The 23,031-nt window shown below is 39.0% G+C and overlaps 1 protein-coding gene across 1 annotated transcript in view; it reads right to left on the bottom strand.

The window, feature by feature from the left end:
* LOC115209151 (uncharacterized protein C12orf45) overlaps positions 1-23,031 on the bottom strand; it is a 41,772-nt gene that overhangs the window by 14,910 nt on the left and 3,831 nt on the right. The window contains exon 2 of the mRNA XM_029777356.2: positions 7,455-7,541. Within this exon, the coding sequence (XP_029633216.1) occupies positions 7,455-7,541 (87 nt within the window). The remainder of the gene's footprint in view (positions 1-7,454; positions 7,542-23,031) is intronic.

A 23,031-nucleotide genomic window follows, 5' to 3' on the forward strand; every position in this document is an offset into this window, starting at 1 on the left:
TGTAAACCAGTACAACCTGTGTCAGTAGGGTAGAAAGGGCTCCTTAGCCATAGTGAAGGCAATCTATCTAGGGAGATAACCTTACAGTAAATCACTCGGTCCGGTCTCTACGTACACAGCAACTCACCAGGTTCTATCTCTTCACTGTTTGTGAATTACTTCACAATGGCTAACAGCAAACACAACCTGTGAGAACCTTCTGTACCAAGTAACCCAGCAGCAGCATTGTAGCCTCAACTTCACACACATGTGCCTCAACCGGCTCTGCTTCTTCGCCTCAATTTCTTGTTACAGCACTTCATCTATTGTGTACCTTACTACGAACTGGTATTAATCTTCCTTGTGTCAGAACATTATTTTAACGTCCTGTTATGGACTCTTTCAATGCTCTGTATTTAATGCACACACATACACATTATGTATTCATGACGGCCTGTCTATTGTTATTATTATATATGGACTTATGATGCACACACATTAACACATAACTAAATCTTCTCTTAACATTCAGTTGGTTGTGTCGTCTCTTTTCCTTCTGGCACTCATACTCATTTATACATTTCGTATTTTATTGTAATTGACCGTACAATGCATTAAAGGAGCCATTCATCATCACCTCTCCTTTTGCGCGGTCATTCTACAAGTGAAACACTAACATTTCTCTATTGTAATGTCAGATACTTTCACTTTAATACTGAAACTATTAAAGTGAAACTATTATCTCACATGTATACAGGCATACATACATATATATATATATATCATCATCATCGTTTAACGTCTGTTTTCCATGCTAGCATGGGTTGGACGGTTCGACCGGGATCTGGGAAGCCAAGCCAGAAGGCTGCACCAGGCTCCAGTCTGATCTGGCAGTGTTTCTACAGCTGGATGCCCTTCCTAATGCCAACCACTCCGTGAGTGTAGTGGGTGCTTTTTACATGCCACCGGCACGGAAGCCATTCAAGGCGGTGCTGGCATCAGCCACGTTCGGATAGTGCTTTTTACGTGTCACCGGCATGGAAGCCAGTCAAAGCAGCACTGGCATCGGCCACGTTCGGATGGTACTTTTTACGTGCCACCGACACAGGGATCACAACTACAATTTCCATTGATTTTTGATGTTGATGTACTTGATTCAATAGGTCTCCTCAAGCACAGGGTCGAAACGGTGTTTCTTTACTTGCCACCAGTACAGAAGCCAGTCCAGCGGCACTGGCAACTGCCGGGTGCCAGTCATAGGATTGGTTCAATTTCGATTCCGATTTCACTTGCCCCAACAGGTCTTCACAAGCATATATATATATATGTATATGTATGTATATATTTATCTATGCCTGTATATATGTGAGATAATAGTTTCACTTTAATAGTTTCAGTATTAAAGTGAAACTATTAAAGTGAAAGTATCTGACACTACAATAGAGAGATGTTATTGTTTCACTTTTGACACGTAATATTGAAATAGTGGAGATATGATATTGCTGTGGGCTCGCACTAGGCAGGAAGTTAAAAATTGTTTTGGCCTATGACACTACATGGGCCCTAAGTAAGGCATGTGTAAAATTTGAATGAAACTGGTTATGTAGTTCTCAAGTTTTAGGGATTTAAACAGACACACAGACAGACACACATTCTCATCTTTATATATATAGATTATAACTACAAAGAACAGAAGATAGCAGACTTATGATCATTATAGGCTATACAGAAAGTACACTGTTGAGTATCTTCGCAACAAAACAAAACTAAGCAATATGAAAAGCCATCTGGAGACAGCTTGCTGCTGTTGCAAACTCTGTCAACTACTAACAGCGGTGACTTAGCAGAATCGTTAGCACACGGAGCAAAATGCTGAGCAGCATTTTGTCCATCTTCACGCTCTGAATTCAAATCCTGCCAAGGTTTACTTAGCCTTTCATCCTTTCAGGTCGATGAAATAAGTACAGGGTTGATGTAATCAACTGTCCCTCTCCCTCAAAATTTCAGGCCTTGTGCTTATAATAGAAAGGATTATGCAGAAATCATCCCCAAACAATAGTCAATGAAGAAACCTTTATGAGGTTGCTCGGATTGCTAGAGATAGCAGTCAAATCTCCTTCAAATTACAACCTCCCATCTTTAAAAAAGGACACACTGGATAAAGTAGTCTGGGGTATATTGTGTTTGAATAAAAGATGGAATGGTCATAACTGGAGTGGTTTCGATTATAGGTCTGCTCAATAAAAGCTGATTTTAGGAAATCATCATCATCGTTTAACGTCCGCTTTACATGCTAGCATGGGTTGGCCGGTTCAACTGGGGTCTGGGAAGCCAGGAGGCTGCACCAGGCCCAGTCTGATCTGGCAGTGTTTCTACAGCTGGATGCCCTTTCTAACGCCAACCACTCCGTGAGTGTAGTGGGTGCTTTTTACATGCCACCAGCACAGGTGCCAGATGAGGCTGGCAAACGGCCATGATCGGATGGTGCTTTTTACGTGCCATCGGCACGGAGGCCAGTCAGGGCGGCGCTGGCTACAGCCACGTTCGGATGGTTCTCTTACGTGCCACCGGCACTGGTATTACAGCTACAAATGAAGAACATTAATGCCAAACCACACCCTGAAAACATTATTTTAGCCATCACTCAGTCCAGGACAGAAAAAAAAATGTACACACAAAAATAGCAGTAGCCTCAATAAGGTCAGGAACTCCCAAGTGTCTTTGCTAGGTTATAAACTACCAGAGACAACAGCAAATGTCAGGCTTCGTCCACCTTCACTGTGGCAACCTGCCAATTCTACAGGTGTACAGGAAGACTGAATAGAAGACGGTAAAAGTGATATAACCAAACTGCAATGCTGTACCCATACAATTAAACCATTGTGTGTTGGAGTGGATTTTCCTACTTTCCTTTTTTTCAAATTGTTTTAGACATCACAATTAAGGGCATGCTGGAGCACAACTTTAGTGTGTTCTCTCAGCAAAGTGAAAGTATATCTGAACAGGATTTGTGAAGCATTACCTAGTTGTTTGAGTGATTACCTATTTGTTATATGGCTCTTGTATGTGGCAGATGTACTGCAGCATACAAACTAAGAGTACATCAGAAGCAAGTTCTCTTAACTGTTGACAGACTAACTAGAAGTAGTCGTTAGCTTCTGTTATCTAGGTGACATAATAAGTAGGGAAGGTGGTGGTACAGCAGAAAGAAGAGTGACAGGTTGGGAAAAATTCAGGAAGCTATTACTTCTGATCGTAACAAAGGTTCATCCGTGTCATGGCGAAGGATTGATTGTATAATGCCTATGTAAGAACTGTGATGCATGGTAGTGAGACATGGGCCTTGAAGGCAGAAGACTAACAAGGACTAGAAAGAAATGGGACAAGCATGCTCTGATGGATGTATATAATAATAGTGCACATAACCCAAACTACATCTCTTCTTTATACACTGTGTTTGTTGCTCCCCACAACTCTTGTAGCCCAACACCACTCTGTCATTTTTTTCTCCGGTCCTTCTTGCTACCAACTGTATCGTTGCTATCCTGTCACTCCCACATATAATTGTGCTCCACCACTCTTATTTTTTATTGCCCACAAGGGGCTAAACATAAAGGGGACAAACAAGGACAGACAAAGGGATTAAGTCGATTACATCGACCCCAGTGCGTAACTGGTACTTAATTTATCGACCCCGAAAGGATGAAAGGCAAAGTCGACTTCGGCGAAATTTGAACTGAGAACGTAATGGCAGATGGAATACTGCTAAGCATTTCACCGGGCGTGCTAAAGTCTCTGCCAGCTCGCTGCCTTATCACTGCATCCCTCTTTCCCTTCTCCTCTCTCCCTTTGCACTCTTGTGAACTCCTGGCTCATGCACCCTGACAAAACCTCTACCACTCCATTTACATTCACCTTCTTTGTACCTTGAGAGTATGCCCTGACTCATCACCACCATTTTTCTGTCTCTATCTTTCCAACTAGAGTAACCATGTATCTCCTGTACAAGACATCTGTTTCTGTCCCACTGTCAAAGTTTAACCTCATCACCTGGCACAAAGCCACCTCTCTCAATATCATTCTCCCTCTCAGTTGTAGGATCTTTGTCTTGCAAGTTACTTGCTAACCTCGCCAATGTCACATAAAAGCATCCAGCACACTCTGCAAAAGTGGTTCATCATCATCATCATCGTCACTGTTTAACGTCCGCTTTCCATGCTAGCATGGGTTGGATGATTTGACTGAGGACTTGTGAACCAGATGGCTGCACCAGGCTCCAATCTGATCAATGTTAAGAAAAGCATACAACCATAGAATCCATGCTGAAGCAGACAGTAGAGCTTGGCACAATCCTCAGGCTTTCCAGCTCCTATCAAATCATCCAATCCTTGTCAGCATGGAAGGAGGACATTAAATGATGATAATGGTGAATGCAAGAGTAAAAATGAGCTGAGTGTAGAAAATTGATATAAGAGGAATTGGAGAGAAGGCTGGACTGGAATGGGCATGTGATGCATATGGAGGATTTGACTACAGCATCAGGAAGTGTCAAAGTGCTCCAAGATAATGGTAATTTGGAAGTGAGAGAGAGATCAACGAAAATTTGGGATAAAGTGGTAAATGCTGACCTGAAGATACTGCATTTTACAGAGATGACAAAGGACTGCACTGACTGGTGAACACAGCACTGCAAAAGACCCAATTATCCATGGCAAAATGTACCCTGACACAAAGATGTCATTTAGAGGCTGGCATATTTTTATCTTGCTTAGCCTAACTTACTGCTCTTTTTACCTTGTGTCCTTAAACCCCACACTCTGCCTTCATTTTACCCACTTCTCTTTATCATTTAGAGTCCTCCATCTCTCATTTCCCCACCACCTGTGCAGACTGCATCATCCTAAATACTGACTCCTGAGTCTTATGTATAAAAACTACGCAGGCCCACTGTCATCCACCTACTCAATACACTCCAACTTTGCCCTTCTGAACTATCAGAATTCACTTTTCCACCTCTGGAGCACTTCTTTTACCACACATTACCAACCTTTGCTTCATCACCCTTGTTTCCTTCTGCTATTGCCAACTATTACCCTACCGATTCCACCCCAAATAACCCTGCCTTTTCCATCATAGATTTTTTCCTTTCGTTCACCCTTTCTGGTCCTTCTGATGCCATTGTTCTCATTCTTCCCAATTCCTCACATGGGCCACCTGAGAAAATGTATGTGCCCTAAGTTATTGAGTCCTTCTTACACATAAACACTAATCCCCTACCCCTCGCAACCACATATTTTTAGCCTTTCTGCTGCCATCAGTTTCTCCATACTTTCAACCTTAAACTACATGTCTTAGGTTGCAGAGCACTCTCTACTTTTGAGATGCAAAAAGGAATCTCCGGTGCTGATGCCTTGAGAGAAAATATCCATCAGAACTCCCTGTACATACATTGATTGGTAAGCAAGACAGTCTTTCTAGTATTAGTGCCACAGAAAATGCACATTAAAGTGGTTGGCAACTGAACAGAGAAACCATATGGCTGTGAGGTACCTTTAGTTTTCTCTCTACTATTACTGCAATGAAAAAATATGCCCAGTACAGTGCATAAAGTGGTTGGCAATAGGAAGGGCACCCAACTGTAGAAACTAAGTCAAATGACATGTACAAGTGGCAGTCTATGAGAGAAGCAGCTGTCAATAAGAAATGAAGATTGTGATGACCTGTTCAACCCATATCAGTATAGAAAGTGATGTAAAAGTGATGATGATATATCATATTAAACACACACACACATGTATGTTTATATGGCTGTGTACTTAAGAAGTTCACTTTACAGCCTCATGATTTTGGGTTCAGTCCCACTACGCAGCACCATGGACAAGAGTCTTCTACTATACTGTGTTTGTCCCCCTCCACATCACCACCTGACAACAAGTGTTGGTTTGCTTACATCTCTGTAATCTAGCAGTTCAGCAAAAAAGGCTGATAGAACAAGTGCCAAACTTAAAAAAATAAGTACCAGAGTCGATCCCCTTGACTAAAACTCTTGAAAGCAGTGCTTCAGCATGGTCACAGTCCAATGACTGAAACATGATATATATATATGAACTGGAGATATGTAAAAAGCACTATCCGAATCATGGCCGATGCCAGCGCCGCCTCGACTGGCTTCCGTGTCGGTGGCACGTAAAAAGCACCATCCGAATTATGGCCGAAGCCAGTGCCGCCTCGACTGGTTTCCATGCCGGTGGCACGTAAAATGCACCAATCCGACTGTGACCGATGCCAGCCTCGCCTGGCACCAGTGTAGGTGACACATAAAAAGCACCCACTACACTCACGGAGTGGTTGGTGTTAGGAAGGGTATCCAGCTGTAGAAACATTGCCAGATAAGACCGGAGCCTGGTGCAGCCTTCTGGCTTCCCAGATCCCCGGTCGAACCGTCCAACTCATGCTAGCATGGAGAACGGACGTTAAACGATGATGATGATATATATATATATATGAGCTATCTGAGTGTATTCCACTGATGAAGGCAGAGCATCTTTCATGCAAAGCCAGAAATCTGGGATCTGGAATTATCCAGTAATTTTTTTTGCTAGTTTATTTTCTCTCTTTGTCTTCTCTCCTTGTGCTATATGAACATTTAATGTGGTTTTGGAGTTAAGTTTTTGACTGCTATTTTCAGCATGGTGGTATCTCTTAGATACCCTAAATTATAATTTTATATATATACTAGCAGTATCGCCCGGCGTTGCTCGGGTTTGTAAGGGAAATAACTATATAAGCATTTTTAGATTGTTACTTCCTTTATAGATGCCAATTCGGGCTTTCTTAGCCATTTCTGTTTTGGTGTCTTCAAGCCATGAAGTCGTTGTTCTAAAAGAACGCTCGTCTCCTTGACAATGCATTATGACGTTGATTTCCTTAAACTCCCTTCCCCACAGCTTCACGAGGGAGGGAAGAAGGGGGAGAAGCAAACACAGGTGCAGGTGTTTGAGCGTGGACGCCAACTCCGCCGCCATCGACACACGAAAAATTATGCATTAAAATGGAATAAAAAATGATGTTAAATTATTTTTAAAATCGTAGACTCATCGTAGACGCGCGCTAATACTCAGACGGGCTCGATATGAATTACGACTATAAGATACCCGAATTTGGTTAAACTGCACCGCAAAATGTGGGAGGAGTTAGGAATCTAAATCGTAGGAGACAGACACTCACACAACTACAGTTTTATATATATATATATGTTAGCCACTACACACATTTTTTTCTCTCCGTGTTTTTTTTGTGTCCCTTTCTGTAGAAGAGCGTAGGCTCGAAATGTAAAAGACTTTTTCTTTTCCTGAGCGCTATACTAATACATCTGTTTGTTTTGTACACCACCAGTCTTCGTCTTTTGGTTTTTTCATAAACTCTCCCTATATATATATATATATATATGTATACACACATACAGAGATACATACCAGAACTTTTACCCACAGCATGTATCTTTGGTGGATATTTCACTTCACATTTTCGCTGTTTATTTACAAACAGGCAATCTGGATATTCTGTAAACAAAAGAGAAGAATTATTAAAGCTGGTATTATATTTTTATGCTTTAGTTCTATTTTAACACAGCAACATAATTACTAAGCTTGTTTGAATGTATACATATTGTGAGAGCAAAATATTTCATGGCTAAATTACTGTTAACCATTCAACCATAACAAGAGTGGAACTCAGGGTGGAAGGCTTTTTATTTTATTAGTTAGTTATTTAGCCCCAGGTCAGTCCTGGTCTAGCAGATCTGTGATCAAAGGCATGTGAACAGTAACCATCTTGCCTTTTTATGTATAAATATATATGTACATTGTTCAACGTGTCCAATATTTTTTTCTTAACCCTTTCATATTCAAATTACTGTTTCAAACATAATGCTTATGTATTCACATCATTTCAAATTAATCCTGGATTATTTCATAGCTGGGAGATTTTAAGTATGTGATCGTTTATTTTTAAATATAACTCTGTAGGGTAGGTGTCAAAGGTCAGATATGACCAATTTGGAGATAAAACAGGTAGAATATTTTAGCTAGATATGACCAGTTTGAATACTAAAGGGTTGAGTAGGTGTAACTTGAGAGATACATGCTTCCTATTTCTAGTGTCTTGACCAAGCTTGCAGAGAGTTGTTTAGTCCCAAGTTATACCTGATTGAACAGAACTATGATCACAGGTATTCCAACCATGATAATCCTATCTTTTATAGTTATTCTTGACTACAATATCAAATATCTTCTTTTATTTAAGATGACAAGGTGTAAGTTGAGGGAGATTTGGCTGCTATTTCTAGCAGGCCGAGTGACTATGTTAGAGGCTGATTCACCGTCTTAGTAGTTAGTAGTAAGAAGAAATGGAATTAGTGTCTGCAGCACTTTTAAAGCTGCTTAGAATTGAGGTCAGAGAGATAATTTTGGTTTGGTATTATTGACAATATTGGTTGACGTACAGTCTAAATTTTTTCCAGGAGGTAAAATATAGGCAAGGACCAATGAAACTTGATAGGGCCATTTCAATTTACTAGAAATAGCAACCAAATTCCCCTCAAACAATACCTTACCATTAAAAAAATGGAAGGAAAACTTCGGTACATTAGACAATAATATATGCTGAAGTTACGATGACATAGTCATGGTCAGAAAGCAAAACAACAAAGAGAGAATTCCAGATGAGTGCAGTTCTGAGCAGAGTGGATGGAACAGTGAGAAGAGGAGCAGTAGGTGTATTACATATATTTAGGTAAGAGTTACACAAAATCTGGGAGTTCAGAGGAGCAGATACAGCTCTAGTATCAACAGAAAAGACAGAAAGAGAGAACTTTAAATACAAATTAATTAAGGGAAATAAATCGATGGTATGGATGAAAACAAATTAAATAGGTATTGATGAACTGAAAGTCATACACATAAAATTCTTGACAGACTGAAATTTCCATCTGACTTGGAGACAGAAAATAGGTAGTGGAAACTGTGAGAGGCTCAGAAAAAAGAGATAATTTTAAGATAATAGATATATATGTGTGTGCGTGTGTATTTATAGATCTCTCTCTCCATATATATATATATAATATATATATATATATGTATGTATGTATACATACAATTGGGTGGTGTAAAATTCCTGGCTTTAAGGGTATCGTAAATATTGGAGGCCTAGTCTTCTGAGTTCTACAGGGATTGAAGGACTGCTGCAATAAGTGTGTGACTCTGAGAGGGGGAATGTTCAATAAAATCATAATTAAATTATCCTCCTGTGTTTTCTTTTACCCAAAGCCAATAACTTTCCTGTACCTACCCTTGTGTATATCTGCTACATATGTAGAAAATCGGTGCGTTTGTTTGTGACGTTGTTAGCTAACTCCTCCTACATCATTTTATTGATTTTGATGAAACTTGACATGTGAGTAGAACTCATGTCTGGAAATTGTTGAAAAAAATCGATAATACAGCCCCTGGAAGGGATCTTTATATCTACCTCATGTAACTAATTTTTTTTAAACACCTAAGGGAAATAACCCATAGTACCTGCACAGTATATTTTTAAACACTCAAGGGAAATAACCCATCGCACCTGCACTTACAGTTGTTAGTTTTTAGTGAAACGATCAATATTTGATTCTCATGATCAGCAGACCTAATTCTGCATTTCACTATTCACAGTTTTCAACTGCTAAACCTTATTATTGCACTTTCTTGATGACTGTACACTTTCAATGTCCATAACTCCAATAATTCTGCATTTTGCCAGTTAAAATTTTTCGATGACACTACCTAAGTTTTTGATTCCAGAACGTATTTAATAAGTGTGTCCCATTACAATGAACTCATACTTTGAATGCTTAAAAAATGAAACCAAACTTCCACACCACATTCAGTTGGGACACCCTGTATCACTTATACTTATTTTACAAATCATGATATTTATTGCTTATTTACAGTTCATACAACATTTTCATGAAACTAATTGAGCCATCAAATTTAGAAATATTTTAAAGGTTTTATTGTTTATGTTCGAATACTTTGAATATTGATATTTTGTGTGTCTAATTTCTAATTTTTGCAGACAATATCCCTTTTTTACTTTATTTGATATGTGAGTAGACCTCATGTCTGGAAACCTTGCGACATACTTAGATTGTTGAAAAAAATCAATAGGGCTCCTCCAATGGATCCTTCTATCTACTACATATTACTAATATTTTATTTAAACAACCCAAGGGAAATAACCCATATCACCTGCAGTTTTTAGTGAAGTGATCAATATTTGATTCTCATGATCAGCCGACCTAATTTTACATTTCACTACTCAGTTTTCAACTGCTAAACATTATTATTGCACTTCCTTCATTTGAATCTTAAACCTTAAAGACTTCATTCATACATTTCTATACGTACATACTTTTTTGAATGCCCATTACTCTGATAATTCTGCATTTTTACAGTTACACGTTTTCCATGACAATAAATATATTTTTTATTCCACAACATATTTATAATGGCTTCATGCAAGCATAGTGTGGATTCAATCTTCAATTGCCAAATTTCACTTAACACTTCAACAGTGCTTTTCTCACAGTAAATCAATAGTTTTTCTGTGAATGACAGCAGTTATACATTTCCGGATGCCTTTACTAAGCAGAATTATGTCTTTGGCACTTGACCCTTCTAGCCCAATAAAGGCTGGAATGGAGATAACAGGCCTCCAACGAAATCATTTGTTCTCAACAATATGTCTATCCTTCTGGCTGTTATTTAATAATTATAAAAACAAGAACCCCGTAAGCTAAAGGCAGTTTCTGAGAGCAACCATCAGTGCATTCTTAAACATTAAACACTTCACTCATATATTTATATACATATATACTACATTTATATATTACCATTAATAAATTACCCTTCATAAAGTTCACCGTTAAAATGTCACGACAAGTCAGAGTACTTTCTTGCCAACCTTTGAAAACCTCTCTCACTACTTCACTTTCCCTTCTTCATGCTGGAGCCATCCTAAGTGCACCTGGTGGTGTCCTCAGCAGATTCATTTGCATGCAAATGTTTACTTTGCAGCATTTGTTTGCCGACTTATATTGGATCTTTTGCATTGAGGCATGGTGGAAAATTATCAGTTTACGCAATAGAAAAAGTCCTAAGGAAAAAGTGGTGAATGTGTAGCACTCAAAAAATAGTAAAATGTAATAGGCAAAAATGTTTATCAAACAGATTGAATTAAGGATTTTTAATTTTGGTTAAGAGTTTTAAAATGGCTAGTTTAAGTTGGAATAATTATATAAAAAAAGAGCGCTCACATGAAAACAGAGGCAAATCGTAACTTGCAAATGAATACAGCTGGCAGTATTGTTCAAGCACTTGATAAGAGGTCAACATAGCTGACACAGTAAAAACTTGATTTTTTCCAGTTGGGTGTGTCCCCCATTTTTTTGCTGGCTCAAGCCAAATCCTAGGCGAATTGAGAGTAGTCTATTTGTGTCGGGAGCGTGGAATTTCAAGGAAAAAATTATAAGAGAAAGTGTCCTGAGTCAAAAATAGCACACATGTCAAATTTGGTGAAATTCAGTTGGAAATTGTAGGAGTAGAAGTTATTCACACAACACACAGACAACTTGCCTTTTAATATATAAGATCAAATATGTACCATTGCACAGACGTGGTGGGTTCAAATCCTAGGCAAATTGAGAGTAGTCTATTTATGTTGGGGGCATGGAGTTTCAAGGAAAAAATTATAAGAAAAAGCGTCCTAAGTCAAAGAGAGTACGCATGTCAAATTTGCTGAAATTCAGCTGAAAATTGTAGGAGTAGAAGTGGTTCACACAGCACACACACAGACAGACAACTTGCCTTTTAATATATAAGATATATATAAACAAGTGAAGATGAGATTGTGGGTTCAATTCCCAGACTGGTATTGCATTGTGTTCTTGAGCAAAGCACTTCATTTCATGTTGCTCTGCAATCATTTCAACATCTGACATGTGGCACCCGTTGCACTTGCAAAGGTAATGTTGATCTGACAGAGGGAGTGAGCTTATGTCTACACAAACATTCGATCACTATAAACAAATCATTTGTGTGGTTGTTCAGTAAAGAATTGTTGAACCCTCATACATCGTCAAATTTTAGGAGAGCCCATCATATATCATCATCATCGTCATTTAATGTCCGCTTTCCATGCTAGCATGAGTTGGACAATTTGACTGAGGACTGGCGAACCAGATGGCTGCACTGGGCACCAATCTTGATCTGGCAGAGTTTCTACAGCTGGATGCCCTTCCTAACACCAACCACTCCGAGAGTGTAGTGGGTGCTTTTACATGCCACCGGCACGAGGGTCAGGCAGGCGGTACTGGCAACGGCCACGAAAAAATCATGTTTTTTTACATGCCACCTGCACACCAGCATAAGTGCCAGCACATTCATATTAATCTTCAATTAATCGTGATTTATTTTGTAGCTTTGAGATTCTGATGATGTGCTTGTTTATTTGTAGAATGATATTGTAGGGTAGATGCGAGAGATCACATCTGTCCTATTTGAACATAAAACAGGTAGAATATTTTGGCCACATATGGCTGGTTTAAATGCTAAAGAGTTAAGATGATAAAGTATGATTTAACAGAGAAATTTTGTGTCTATTTTCAGCAGACTAAGAGACCACATAGAGGCTTCTTCATTGGACACATATGTTACATGTGGTCTTAACAGTAGCCATGAATTGTAATCCCTTAAGCTCTGTTGTTGTTGTTTATCACTAGATCAGCCTCAGCTGAGCAGATCTATGATCAAAGATATCTCATGTATGATCATTCCATCTTTAATTTATTTGTATCTGGAAATATGAAATACAATGTGGCCTTTCCTTTCTTCCACAAAGTGATTCGAATATTTGGTAACTATGTCTAGCAGGTCAATAGCCTCACGGAGTTCCTCATAGTCTACTGCTGTTATTGTCAATGTTGGCAGAGGTAGTTGGCTACAATATTAGAGGTAGTGGTAGTAATGTTATTGTAAACTAAAAATGTTTGGTGGCTGATTGATGCAACTGAGTTCACAGTCATAATGTATCTGCCTTAACCAAACATGTTTTCCAGGTGGATAGGGTGGGGTGAAACTGCTAGAAGTAAATGGGTCAGTCTTTATTCATGTAGTATTATAAACACATAAACTATAAATGGAAACATTTACTTTTCAAAATCATCTGTTGCTTTGCATGTAGTAGGGGAGGTATGTGAGATAGATAAAGAGACAGAGAGAGAGAGAGAAAGAGAGAGAGGGGGGATGTATGTATGTGTGTGTGTATGAGTGCACTTGCAAGGCTGTGTTACTGACAAACAGTAGGGCAATGATGACCCAACAAGATTCAGGCTTGCCCTCATTGGCTATACATATGTTTGATTGCTTCAGTGTATAAAAGCAGAGTGGTTATTGAATCTATTCCCTTCAACAGAAATATGGTAAGCCAGTTCAGAGCCTGTGATTGAACCTCTACATGAAATGGTAGCTAACCACATCATAATGCGTTTGAAAACAAAAATATATTGGATAATGGGTTTCTGGGTGTACTGAGTCAAGGTGGAAGATGAGATGTTCACATCTGAAATACTTTTTGAAATAGTTTGATTTAGAGCTGACTCGGAGTTAAGCATCATCAATGACCTAAGACTTCTGCCCCACCATACAGCTATGAATTAGAAGTTGGACAAACAATATACATCAATATACATCAAATGTATAAACAATATACATCCTGTGCCGGTGGCACGTAAAAAGCACCTACTACACTCACGGAGTGGTTGGCGTTAGGAAGGGCATCCAGCCGTAGAAACATTGCCAGATCAGACTGGGCTTGGTGCAGCCTTCTGGCTTCCCAGACCCTAGTTGAACCGTCCAACCCATGCTATCATGGAAAGCGGATGCTAAACGATGATGATGGAGAGGCTTGCATACTTGTTAGAACTGCCAGAAATAGAAGCAAACAAAAAAAAAAAAAAGAAAAAAAAAAAACGATAGCCACAGCAGAAGAGTGTTTGGCCAAAGTTCTACATGTTCACTTCACAGCTGATTAATGGTTAAACAATAATAGCAACGGTTGCTACCAATGACAGCAGCAGCAGTGCAGTGGTGACAGCAGCATCTTCACCATCTCTGCCGCTATCATGGAAAATGATCTAAAGAACAATTTATCATGATTGCAGAAATACTTGTCTATTTGTTGCTTGCTTTAAGAGTCGCTTAGAAATAGATGATGTACAGACACTATAAAATCTACACTTTGCAACTAATACTATGAAAAAAAGAAAAACCAAATGGTTTGGTTGAATGCTAGCCACTGCAATTAAATGATGATAATTAGACTGAATAGACTTGAAACGGTTTTGACTATATTTTGGCCAATATGTATGTGTGTGTGTGCTACATATGTATATCTATATAATAAATATGTATATCTATCTTCATTCGTCTAAAATCAAACTTCGTATCTTCGCGGTGCACCCACCCTGCCCACCCCCACCATCAATACCGGATATCTCTATATTTTGCTCCATCTATACCGGATGTCGCTTCTCCCACCACCATTATAGGTGTCTACTCTTCGAACCCCCTCTTCAATACGCTATTTCACCATGCATTACCCCTCTCTCGATATCCTACGTTCTACTTGCCTAGAACCTGTCATCATTTCTCTGAACCACCCCTCCCCACTGGTGCTCCCCTATATTTCTGCACCCCCCCCCATAAAAAGCACCATCCGAACGTGGCCGATGCAGACCCCTCTGGCACCTGTGCAGGTGGCACGTAAAAACACCCACTACACTCGCGGAGTGGTTGGCGTTAGGAAGGGCATCCAGCTGTAGAAACACTGCCAGACTAGACTGGAGCCTGGGGCAGTCCCGAGCTCCCCAGACCCCGGTCGAAACCGTCCAACCCGTGCTAGCGCGGAAAACGGACGTTAAACGATGATGATGATGATGATGATGATGATGTATATACATATACGTGTAATGATAAGTGCCAATACATGAAACTCTCGGACCTTGAGTCACTCTGTTACTTCTGCTAATTATCAATATATATATATATATACATACTCTTTTACTTGTTTCAGTCATTTGACTGCGGCCATGCTGGAGCACCACCTTTAATCGAGCAACTCGACCCCAGGACTTATTCTTTGTAAGCCCAGTACTTATTCTATCGGTCTCTTTTGCCGAACCGCTAAGTGACGGGGACATAAACAAACCAGTATTGGTTGTCAAGCAATGCTAGGGGAACAAACACAGACACACAAGCACATATTTATATATACATATATACGACGGGCTTCTTTCAGTTTCCGTCTACCAAATCCACTCACAAGGCTTTGGTCGGCCCGAGGCTACAGTAGAAGACACTTGCCCAAGGTGCCATGCAGTTGTACTGAAACTGGAACCATGTGGTTGGTAAGCAAGCTACTTACCACACAGCCACTCCTGTGCCTATATATATCTTTTATCATTTATCTTTTACTTGTTTAAAATAGTAGACTGTGGCCATGCTGGGGCACCGTCTTGAAGAATTTTTAGTCAAATGAATCAACCCCAGTACTTTTTGTTTTTAAGCCTGGTACTTTATTGTTCTCTTCTGTCAAACTGCTAAGTTACAGGGACATAAACGCACTAACACCAGTTGTCAAGCAGTAGAGCAGAGGGGACAAACACAAACACAAAGACACACATATATATACACAATAAGCTTCTTTTATATTCTGTCTACCAAGTTCATTCACGAGGCTTTGGTCAGCTGAAGGCAATAGAAAACACTTGCTCAAAGTGCCACAGTGGGACTGAACCCAAGACCATGTGATTGGGAAGCAAACTTCTTACCACACAACTACGTTTGCATCTATATATAAAACAATACATATATTATATATATATAATATAGGCGCAGGAGTGGCTGTGTGGTAAGTAGCTTGCTTACCAACCACATGGTTCTGGGTTCAATCTCACTGTGTGGCACTTTGGGCAAGTGTCTTCTACTATAGCCTCGGGCCGACCAAAGCCTTGTGAATGGATTTGGTAGACAGAAACTGAAAGAAGCCCATCGTATATATGTGTGTGTGTGTTTGTCCACCCAACATCGCTTGACAACCAGTGCTGGTGTGTTTACGTCCCCATAACTTAGCGGTTCGGCAAAGAGACCGATAGAATAAGTACTAGGCTTACGTCCTGGGGTCGATTTGCTCGACTAAAGGCAGTGCTCTAGCATGGCCACAGTCAAAGGACTGAAACAAGTAAAAGAGTATATATATATATATCATCATCATCATCATCACTTAGCGTCCATTTGTCCATGCTCAGAAATCTTATAAAATACTCTTCTTTTGCTTTCCGGAGAAGATCATTCTCTTCATTTATTTTATGAAGATGGAAAAGTGTAAATTTTCCTTGTGCACAGGTGTCCAAATGATTGTTACATGCTATGCATCTAAGTGCAGAATGTTTTATTTGATGTCTGTGCCCATTTATCCGGTTGGTTAGTTTCATTTTTGTTTCCCTAATATAATGTTCGTTGCATCGTGGGCATGTGATACAATATATCAGGTTTTTGCTTTTACAGTTCATATTTGCATTCACCTTTAATTTTTTTCCATTCTTGAATTTTTTGGCTGGTCCCTGTTCTATTAAATCACATGTCCCACATCGGGGGTCTCCACATTTGGTAACTTGCATTATTTCTTCCTCTGATGCAAATCTTGCTTTCGTTAGAAATTTCTTAGGATTTGGTGGTTGCCTTCAGCTGTTGATTATTTGTCGGAGACATAGGGATTGGTGTAGAACAGGTAGAAGGCATTTGGCTGTTTGTAGAATATTGTGGTTCCTGGGATTGTGGGTGATAACAAATGGGATATTTTTATGTTCATTTTTCCATTTATCCTCAGTATTAGTGTTATTTCTTCTTAGTATAGAAATTGGGATGTTTTTAGCTTCAGCTATTGCTTGGTCTATTAGTATGGTAGGGTATTTTTGTTTTTTAAGGAAAAAGTTTAGCTCTGCAAGTCGTCTTTCTCTTCTATTTGTCTCCGAAACTACTGTACATATTCGTCTGGCCATATTAAAGGGTATGTTCCTTTTTGCAAGGGAAGGATGGCAAGATCTGAAGTCTAAATATTGGTGTGTGTCTGTGCTTTTATAATAGAGGTCAGTTGTTATAATCTAATTCTCTTTAATTATTAAGATATCTAGGAAGGGGAGTTCATTTTCAATCAATAGTAGATTTTTTTTCCCAAATAACACACACACACACATATATATACATACACATACATATTTATATACATATATACACACATAAAGCAAAAAGCAAACATTGAATGATGATGATGAATATTGATAATATATAGAATAAAAATATATACATCTATATGTTATATTTGTGTGAGTGTGTGTGTATATCATCATCATCATCATTTAGCGTCCGTTTTCCATGCTAGCATGGGTTGGACGGCTCAACTGGGGTCTGTGAAGCTGGAAGGCTTCATCAGGCCCAGTCAGATCTGGCAGTGTTTCTACGGCTGGATGCCCTTCCTAACGCCAACCACTCTGTGAGTGTAGTGGGTGCTTTTTACGTGCCACCCACTATATATACATATACATATATACACATACATATATATATACACATAAATATACATATATATATATACATACATATATATATATATATATACGCATATATATATATATACACACACATGGACTGATCCATGAATACTGTTTATTATTTCAAAAATTTTTTAAGGTCTTTCTTACTTTTGTTCCAGAATATAAAGCAGTCATCCAAGTATCTTTTCCCAGTTTCCCACTAGGTATGAGTGGAAGTTTTGGCCAAAAGAAATCTGAGATAAGCAGTAGATTTTTTTTTCCAAATAACCCATTACTAGTGTGGCAAGTGCAGGTGCTACCCTGGTACCCATTGCAGTTCCATGTATTTGGAGGTAGCATAGGTTGTCAAAAAAGAAGTAGCAGTAGCCCTTCAAGTATGAACTCCTTGGAGAATCTTTCTTGAATCCCTTGTGGGTGTTTGTGTATCCAGAACTCTACTGATTCTCATCCTAGGTTATGGGGGACATTGTTGTAGAAGGTGACTACATCAAACCTGACTAACATGGTTTCTTTGTTCACTCTTTTTGGAATGTGGTTTAGAAAATCCATATCATCTCTAATAAAACTAAGGATCAATTTACATAAGGGTTTTAGAATTGTGTCAAGCAAGTAGCTTAGTCTTTGTGTGCTTGATGCTGGTCCTGCTACAATTGGTCTTAATTTAAGATCAGATGGTCTGGGAATCTTTATATAGGGAGCCCGGATGTCCTTCAAACAGTTCTTGATTTCTTTAGATTTGTGGATTTATGGAAGACCATAGAAGTTACTGGTTTTTGCTACAAATTTAGTAAGGTAATCTAACTCCTTTTTTCTAAGTGCATTTTTATATGTGTTTGCAAGTTTACTAATCTTATTTAATGTATATATATCTAGATTATTTCCTAATTTTTTGTAGTGTTGGTCATTTACATGATGAAGGAGCAGTTCTCTATAATGGAGTTTCTCCATTATGACAATCGCTCTTCCTTTGTCTGCTTCCTTAATAATTATTGAATGACGTTTTTGTAAAGATTCCAAAGCTTCTTTTTCTTCATGTGTAATATTTGATTATGCATGGCCTATATATCTATATCTATCTATCTATATATATATATATAACAATTGCCCCTCCTTTGTCCACTTCTTTAATAATTATTGAATGACCTTTTTGTAAAGATTCCAAAGCTTCTTTTTCTTCATGTGTAATATTTGATTTTGCATGGCCTATATATATATATATATATATATATCATCATCATCATCGTCGTTTAACGTCCGCTTTCCATGCTAGCATGGGTTGGATGGTTCAACTGGGGTCTGGGAAGCCAGAAGGTTGCACCAGGCCCAGTCTGATCTGGCAGTGTTTCTACAGCTGGATGCCCTTCCTAACACCAACCACTTCGTGAGTGTAGTGGGTGCTTTTTACGTGCCAGACGAGGCTGGCAAACGGCCACGATCGGATGGTGCTTTTTACGTGCCACCGGCACGGAGACCAGACGAAGCTGGCAACGGCCACGGTCGGATGGTGCTTTTTACGTGCCACCGGCACGGAAGCCAGTCAGGGCGGCGCTGGCTACGGCCATGTTCAGATGGTTCTCTTACGTGCCACCGGCACTGGTATCACAGCTACAAATTCCACTGATGTTGATAGATTACGATTTTGATTTTCACATGCTTCAACAGGTCTTCACAAGTGGAGTTTTGTGTCCCAAAAAGGAAAGGAACGCATAAGTGGGCTGGCTACATCCCAGGTAGAGGCCACGGGCTTATGGCTTCACCTGTCCTGCCGGGTCTTCTCACGCATGGCATACTTCCAATGGTCTCGGTCTCGAGTCATTTCCTCGGTGAGACCTAAAGTTCGAAGGTCGTGCTTCACCACCTCGTCCCAGGTTTTCCTGGGTCTACCTCTTCCACAGGTTCCCTCAACCGCTAGGGTGTGGCACTTTTTCACACAACTATCTTCATCCATTCTCGTCACATGACCATACCAGCGCAAACGTCTCTCTTGCACACCACAACTGATGCTTCTTAGGTTCAACTTTTCTCTCAAAGTATTTAAACACTGACATTACACATCCATCGGAGCATACTGGCTTCATTTCTTGCGAGCTTACATATATCCTCAGCAGTCACGGCCCATGTTTCACTGCCATGTAGCATGGCTGTTCATACACATGTGTCATACAATCTGCCTTTTACTCTGAGTGAGAGGCCTTTTGTCACCAGCAGAGGTAAGAGCTCTCTGAACTTTGCCCAGGCTATTCTTACTCTAGCAGTTACTCTTTCAGCACACCCGCCCCTGCTACTGACTTGGTCACCTAGGTATGTATATATGTATATATATATATATGACAATTGCCCCTCCTTTATCCGCTTCTTTAATAATTATTGAGTGATCATTTTGTAAAGATTCCAAAGCTTCTTTTCCTTCATGCGTAATATTTGATTTTTGCATGGCATATATATATATATATATATATATATATATATATATATATATATATATATATATATATATATATATATATATATGACAATTGCCCTTCCTTTATCCGCTTCTTTAATAGTTATTGAGTGACCTTTTTGTAAAGATTCCAAAGCTTCTTTTTCTTCATGTGTAATATTTGATTTTTGCATGGCCTATATATATATATATATAATAATAATTTGAGGGAATATTATTCCTAACTTACAGGGAAAAATTCAATTTAGAAATACTAAACCAAATTTCATAAAATATAATATATATATATAAATTAGAAAAAACCACCTTTTATCAATTCAAAATGAAAAAAAGTGTGTGAAATCGATGTTAATTAAATTACTATCTAATTTTTCACCCTCATTTTAAATATATGTATATATATATACATATATATATATATATATATATATATATATATAAATGCACAGATTCTATTTTATTTTGTTTAGTCAGCTAAAGACAGCAAGCTGGCAGAACTGTCAGCATGCCAGGTAAAATGCTTAGCAGCATTTCATCCATCTTTAGGTTCTGAGTTTGAATTCCACCAAGGTCGACTTTGTCTTTCATCCTTTTGGGGTCAATAAAATAAGTACCAGTTGAGCATTGGGGTCGATGCAATCAATTTATCCCCACCACAAAAGTTGCTGGCTTTGTGCCTAAATGTGAAACTGTTATTATTAGTCAGTGCCTGCATGCACACACACACACACAATTATGTACAACACAAATGTAGAAACACACATTTACCTATATGGTGCTGGTGGGAATGTAGGAATTTATGTCAAGAGACAGGTGGCAGCAGTGGTGGGCTTGTATGTCCTATAAAGTACAGGTTATCTCTTATGTCCTATAAAGTACAGGTTATCTTTCTATAACTTCTATTTGTGGTAACAATGCATCATGTAGCTGTGTCAATAAAATTTCTATTTCTGTATTGTTCAGCAGGCTCTCATGTCTATCATTAACCTATTGATAAAGTATCGATGTACATTTCTTATCTCTATAACTCTCCTCGTGTCCTTCCATCATTTCAGCTAAACTGTGAGCTGTTTCACCAATAAAGATTTGGTAGAGTTTCTGCATTTGTCCTCCATGAAGTTTATCTGATATACTACATTCTTAGCTTTGCATTTTATCTTAGGGTTCATATTACTATACAATTGCTATTGGTACAGGTGGTGCTATTCATGCACACACATATAAATTGAATCTATCTGATCTATTCCTCTTTCTGGTTCTTAGAATTTCTCCTATACAGCCCATGTAATGAGTAACAGTATTGAACCTTTGTATTCTAACCCCACCTATCACTTTACCTCTTTTTCCCATTAGGATACCTATGTATACAAGACTGTATCAGATCTACTCATATAAGATACACATCAGCATCACTTTTTCAGTGTTGGCAGCCATTCATTTGTTGATATCCATTACACACGTCCATCTCTATTAACATCAATCATTTGAACTTTGTCACAGTAGCAATAATATAGCTGCTCTTGTTTTTCTTTCAATACTCCTATCATTCCCTTCTCAACTACCCTTTCAATCAGCTCATTGCCTTTTTATCATCCACTACCTTTCTTAAGCAGATAAGGCCGAAAATGTCGCTAGAAGCTGGCGTAGATTGGCATATTTCGGTCATATTATGCGGAGAGAATCCCTGGAGAAGGACATCATGCTCGGAATGGTCAGTGGCAAGAGAGGAAGAGGCCGACCAAGAACCTGCTGGCTTGACACCATCAAGAGTGATACCGGAATGGACATGACCAATCTGAAGGAAGCGGCCCAGGATAGAACTGACTGGAGAACACTGATCCAACGAGTGACCGAGAGTTGACTTTGACTGAGCGGATAGAGAGAGACCTTTCTTCTATTATAATTTTGCCTCCTTCACACAGTCACCCTGGATCTTCTATCACTGTTCTCTCTTCTCTTCATGTGCTCTTGGGTTTAATGTTTCGAACAGAGATAATGGTAGAGTAATGAGAATTCTTTACTCATGCAGGAAACTTTCTTCCACGTGTATAGAATGTGGTCAACCTTTTAACTTTCTCGAGGCACTCCTCTATTTTTTCTGTTGCGGCGACCTCTATCTTGTTCGAGGACATACACAACGTCCTGTATATTACCGTCCTCTTCGCTACGCTGTTCATCGGTTCTTCTGGAGGAGTCAGCTTTAGACTAGCTCCCTCTTTTTTTTACTAATTTGTTTCCTTCCCTCCACTTTCTTGTGTCAATTTCTATTTCCTGTACTTCCAAGGTGTTGGCATTTATTCCTTGGGTTGTTGCCACTGCATAACTTCGTCTATTCTCCACTTCTTCCATAGATGGACAATATACAGATGCAAACAAAACAGTGACTAAAATTCAACAAATCTTGGTTCACCCATGCGGGGAGACCTACAACAAACATACAATATCAATGTGTAATGATTTGAACTCATGTTGAACAAATCACTACCAACACCCATGAGTGGGAATCATCAGCTAGTAATGAAAACTCATTCCACTCGCAAAATACTATATGCTTTTTCCAGCGACAAACTGTTGCTGATCTTGAAAAAGGAGAAATAAGCTATATTAAATCTCTGAGTGAGATATAAACAGTAGCAATATGGAATCATAACATATAAATGTCAACCAAGTGTGGCGTCCTAAAAAGGACAGTGCTACTGACGTTTATAGACTCAGGAAGACATCTCTTCCAGCTGGCTAACGACACTCATTGTGTCCGAATGTTATTTGTGAGGGTAGGTCATTGCTACCAGCTCTAGCCTTACTCGCAAAATACTATATGTGAGATCAGCAACAGTTTGTTGCTGAAAAAGTATTTTGTGAGTGGAATGAATTTTCATCACTAGCTGGTGATGAACAC

This window comes from Octopus sinensis, linkage group LG1 (genome assembly GCF_006345805.1).
Source record: "Octopus sinensis linkage group LG1, ASM634580v1, whole genome shotgun sequence".
Lineage (NCBI taxonomy): Eukaryota > Metazoa > Mollusca > Cephalopoda > Octopoda > Octopodidae > Octopus > Octopus sinensis.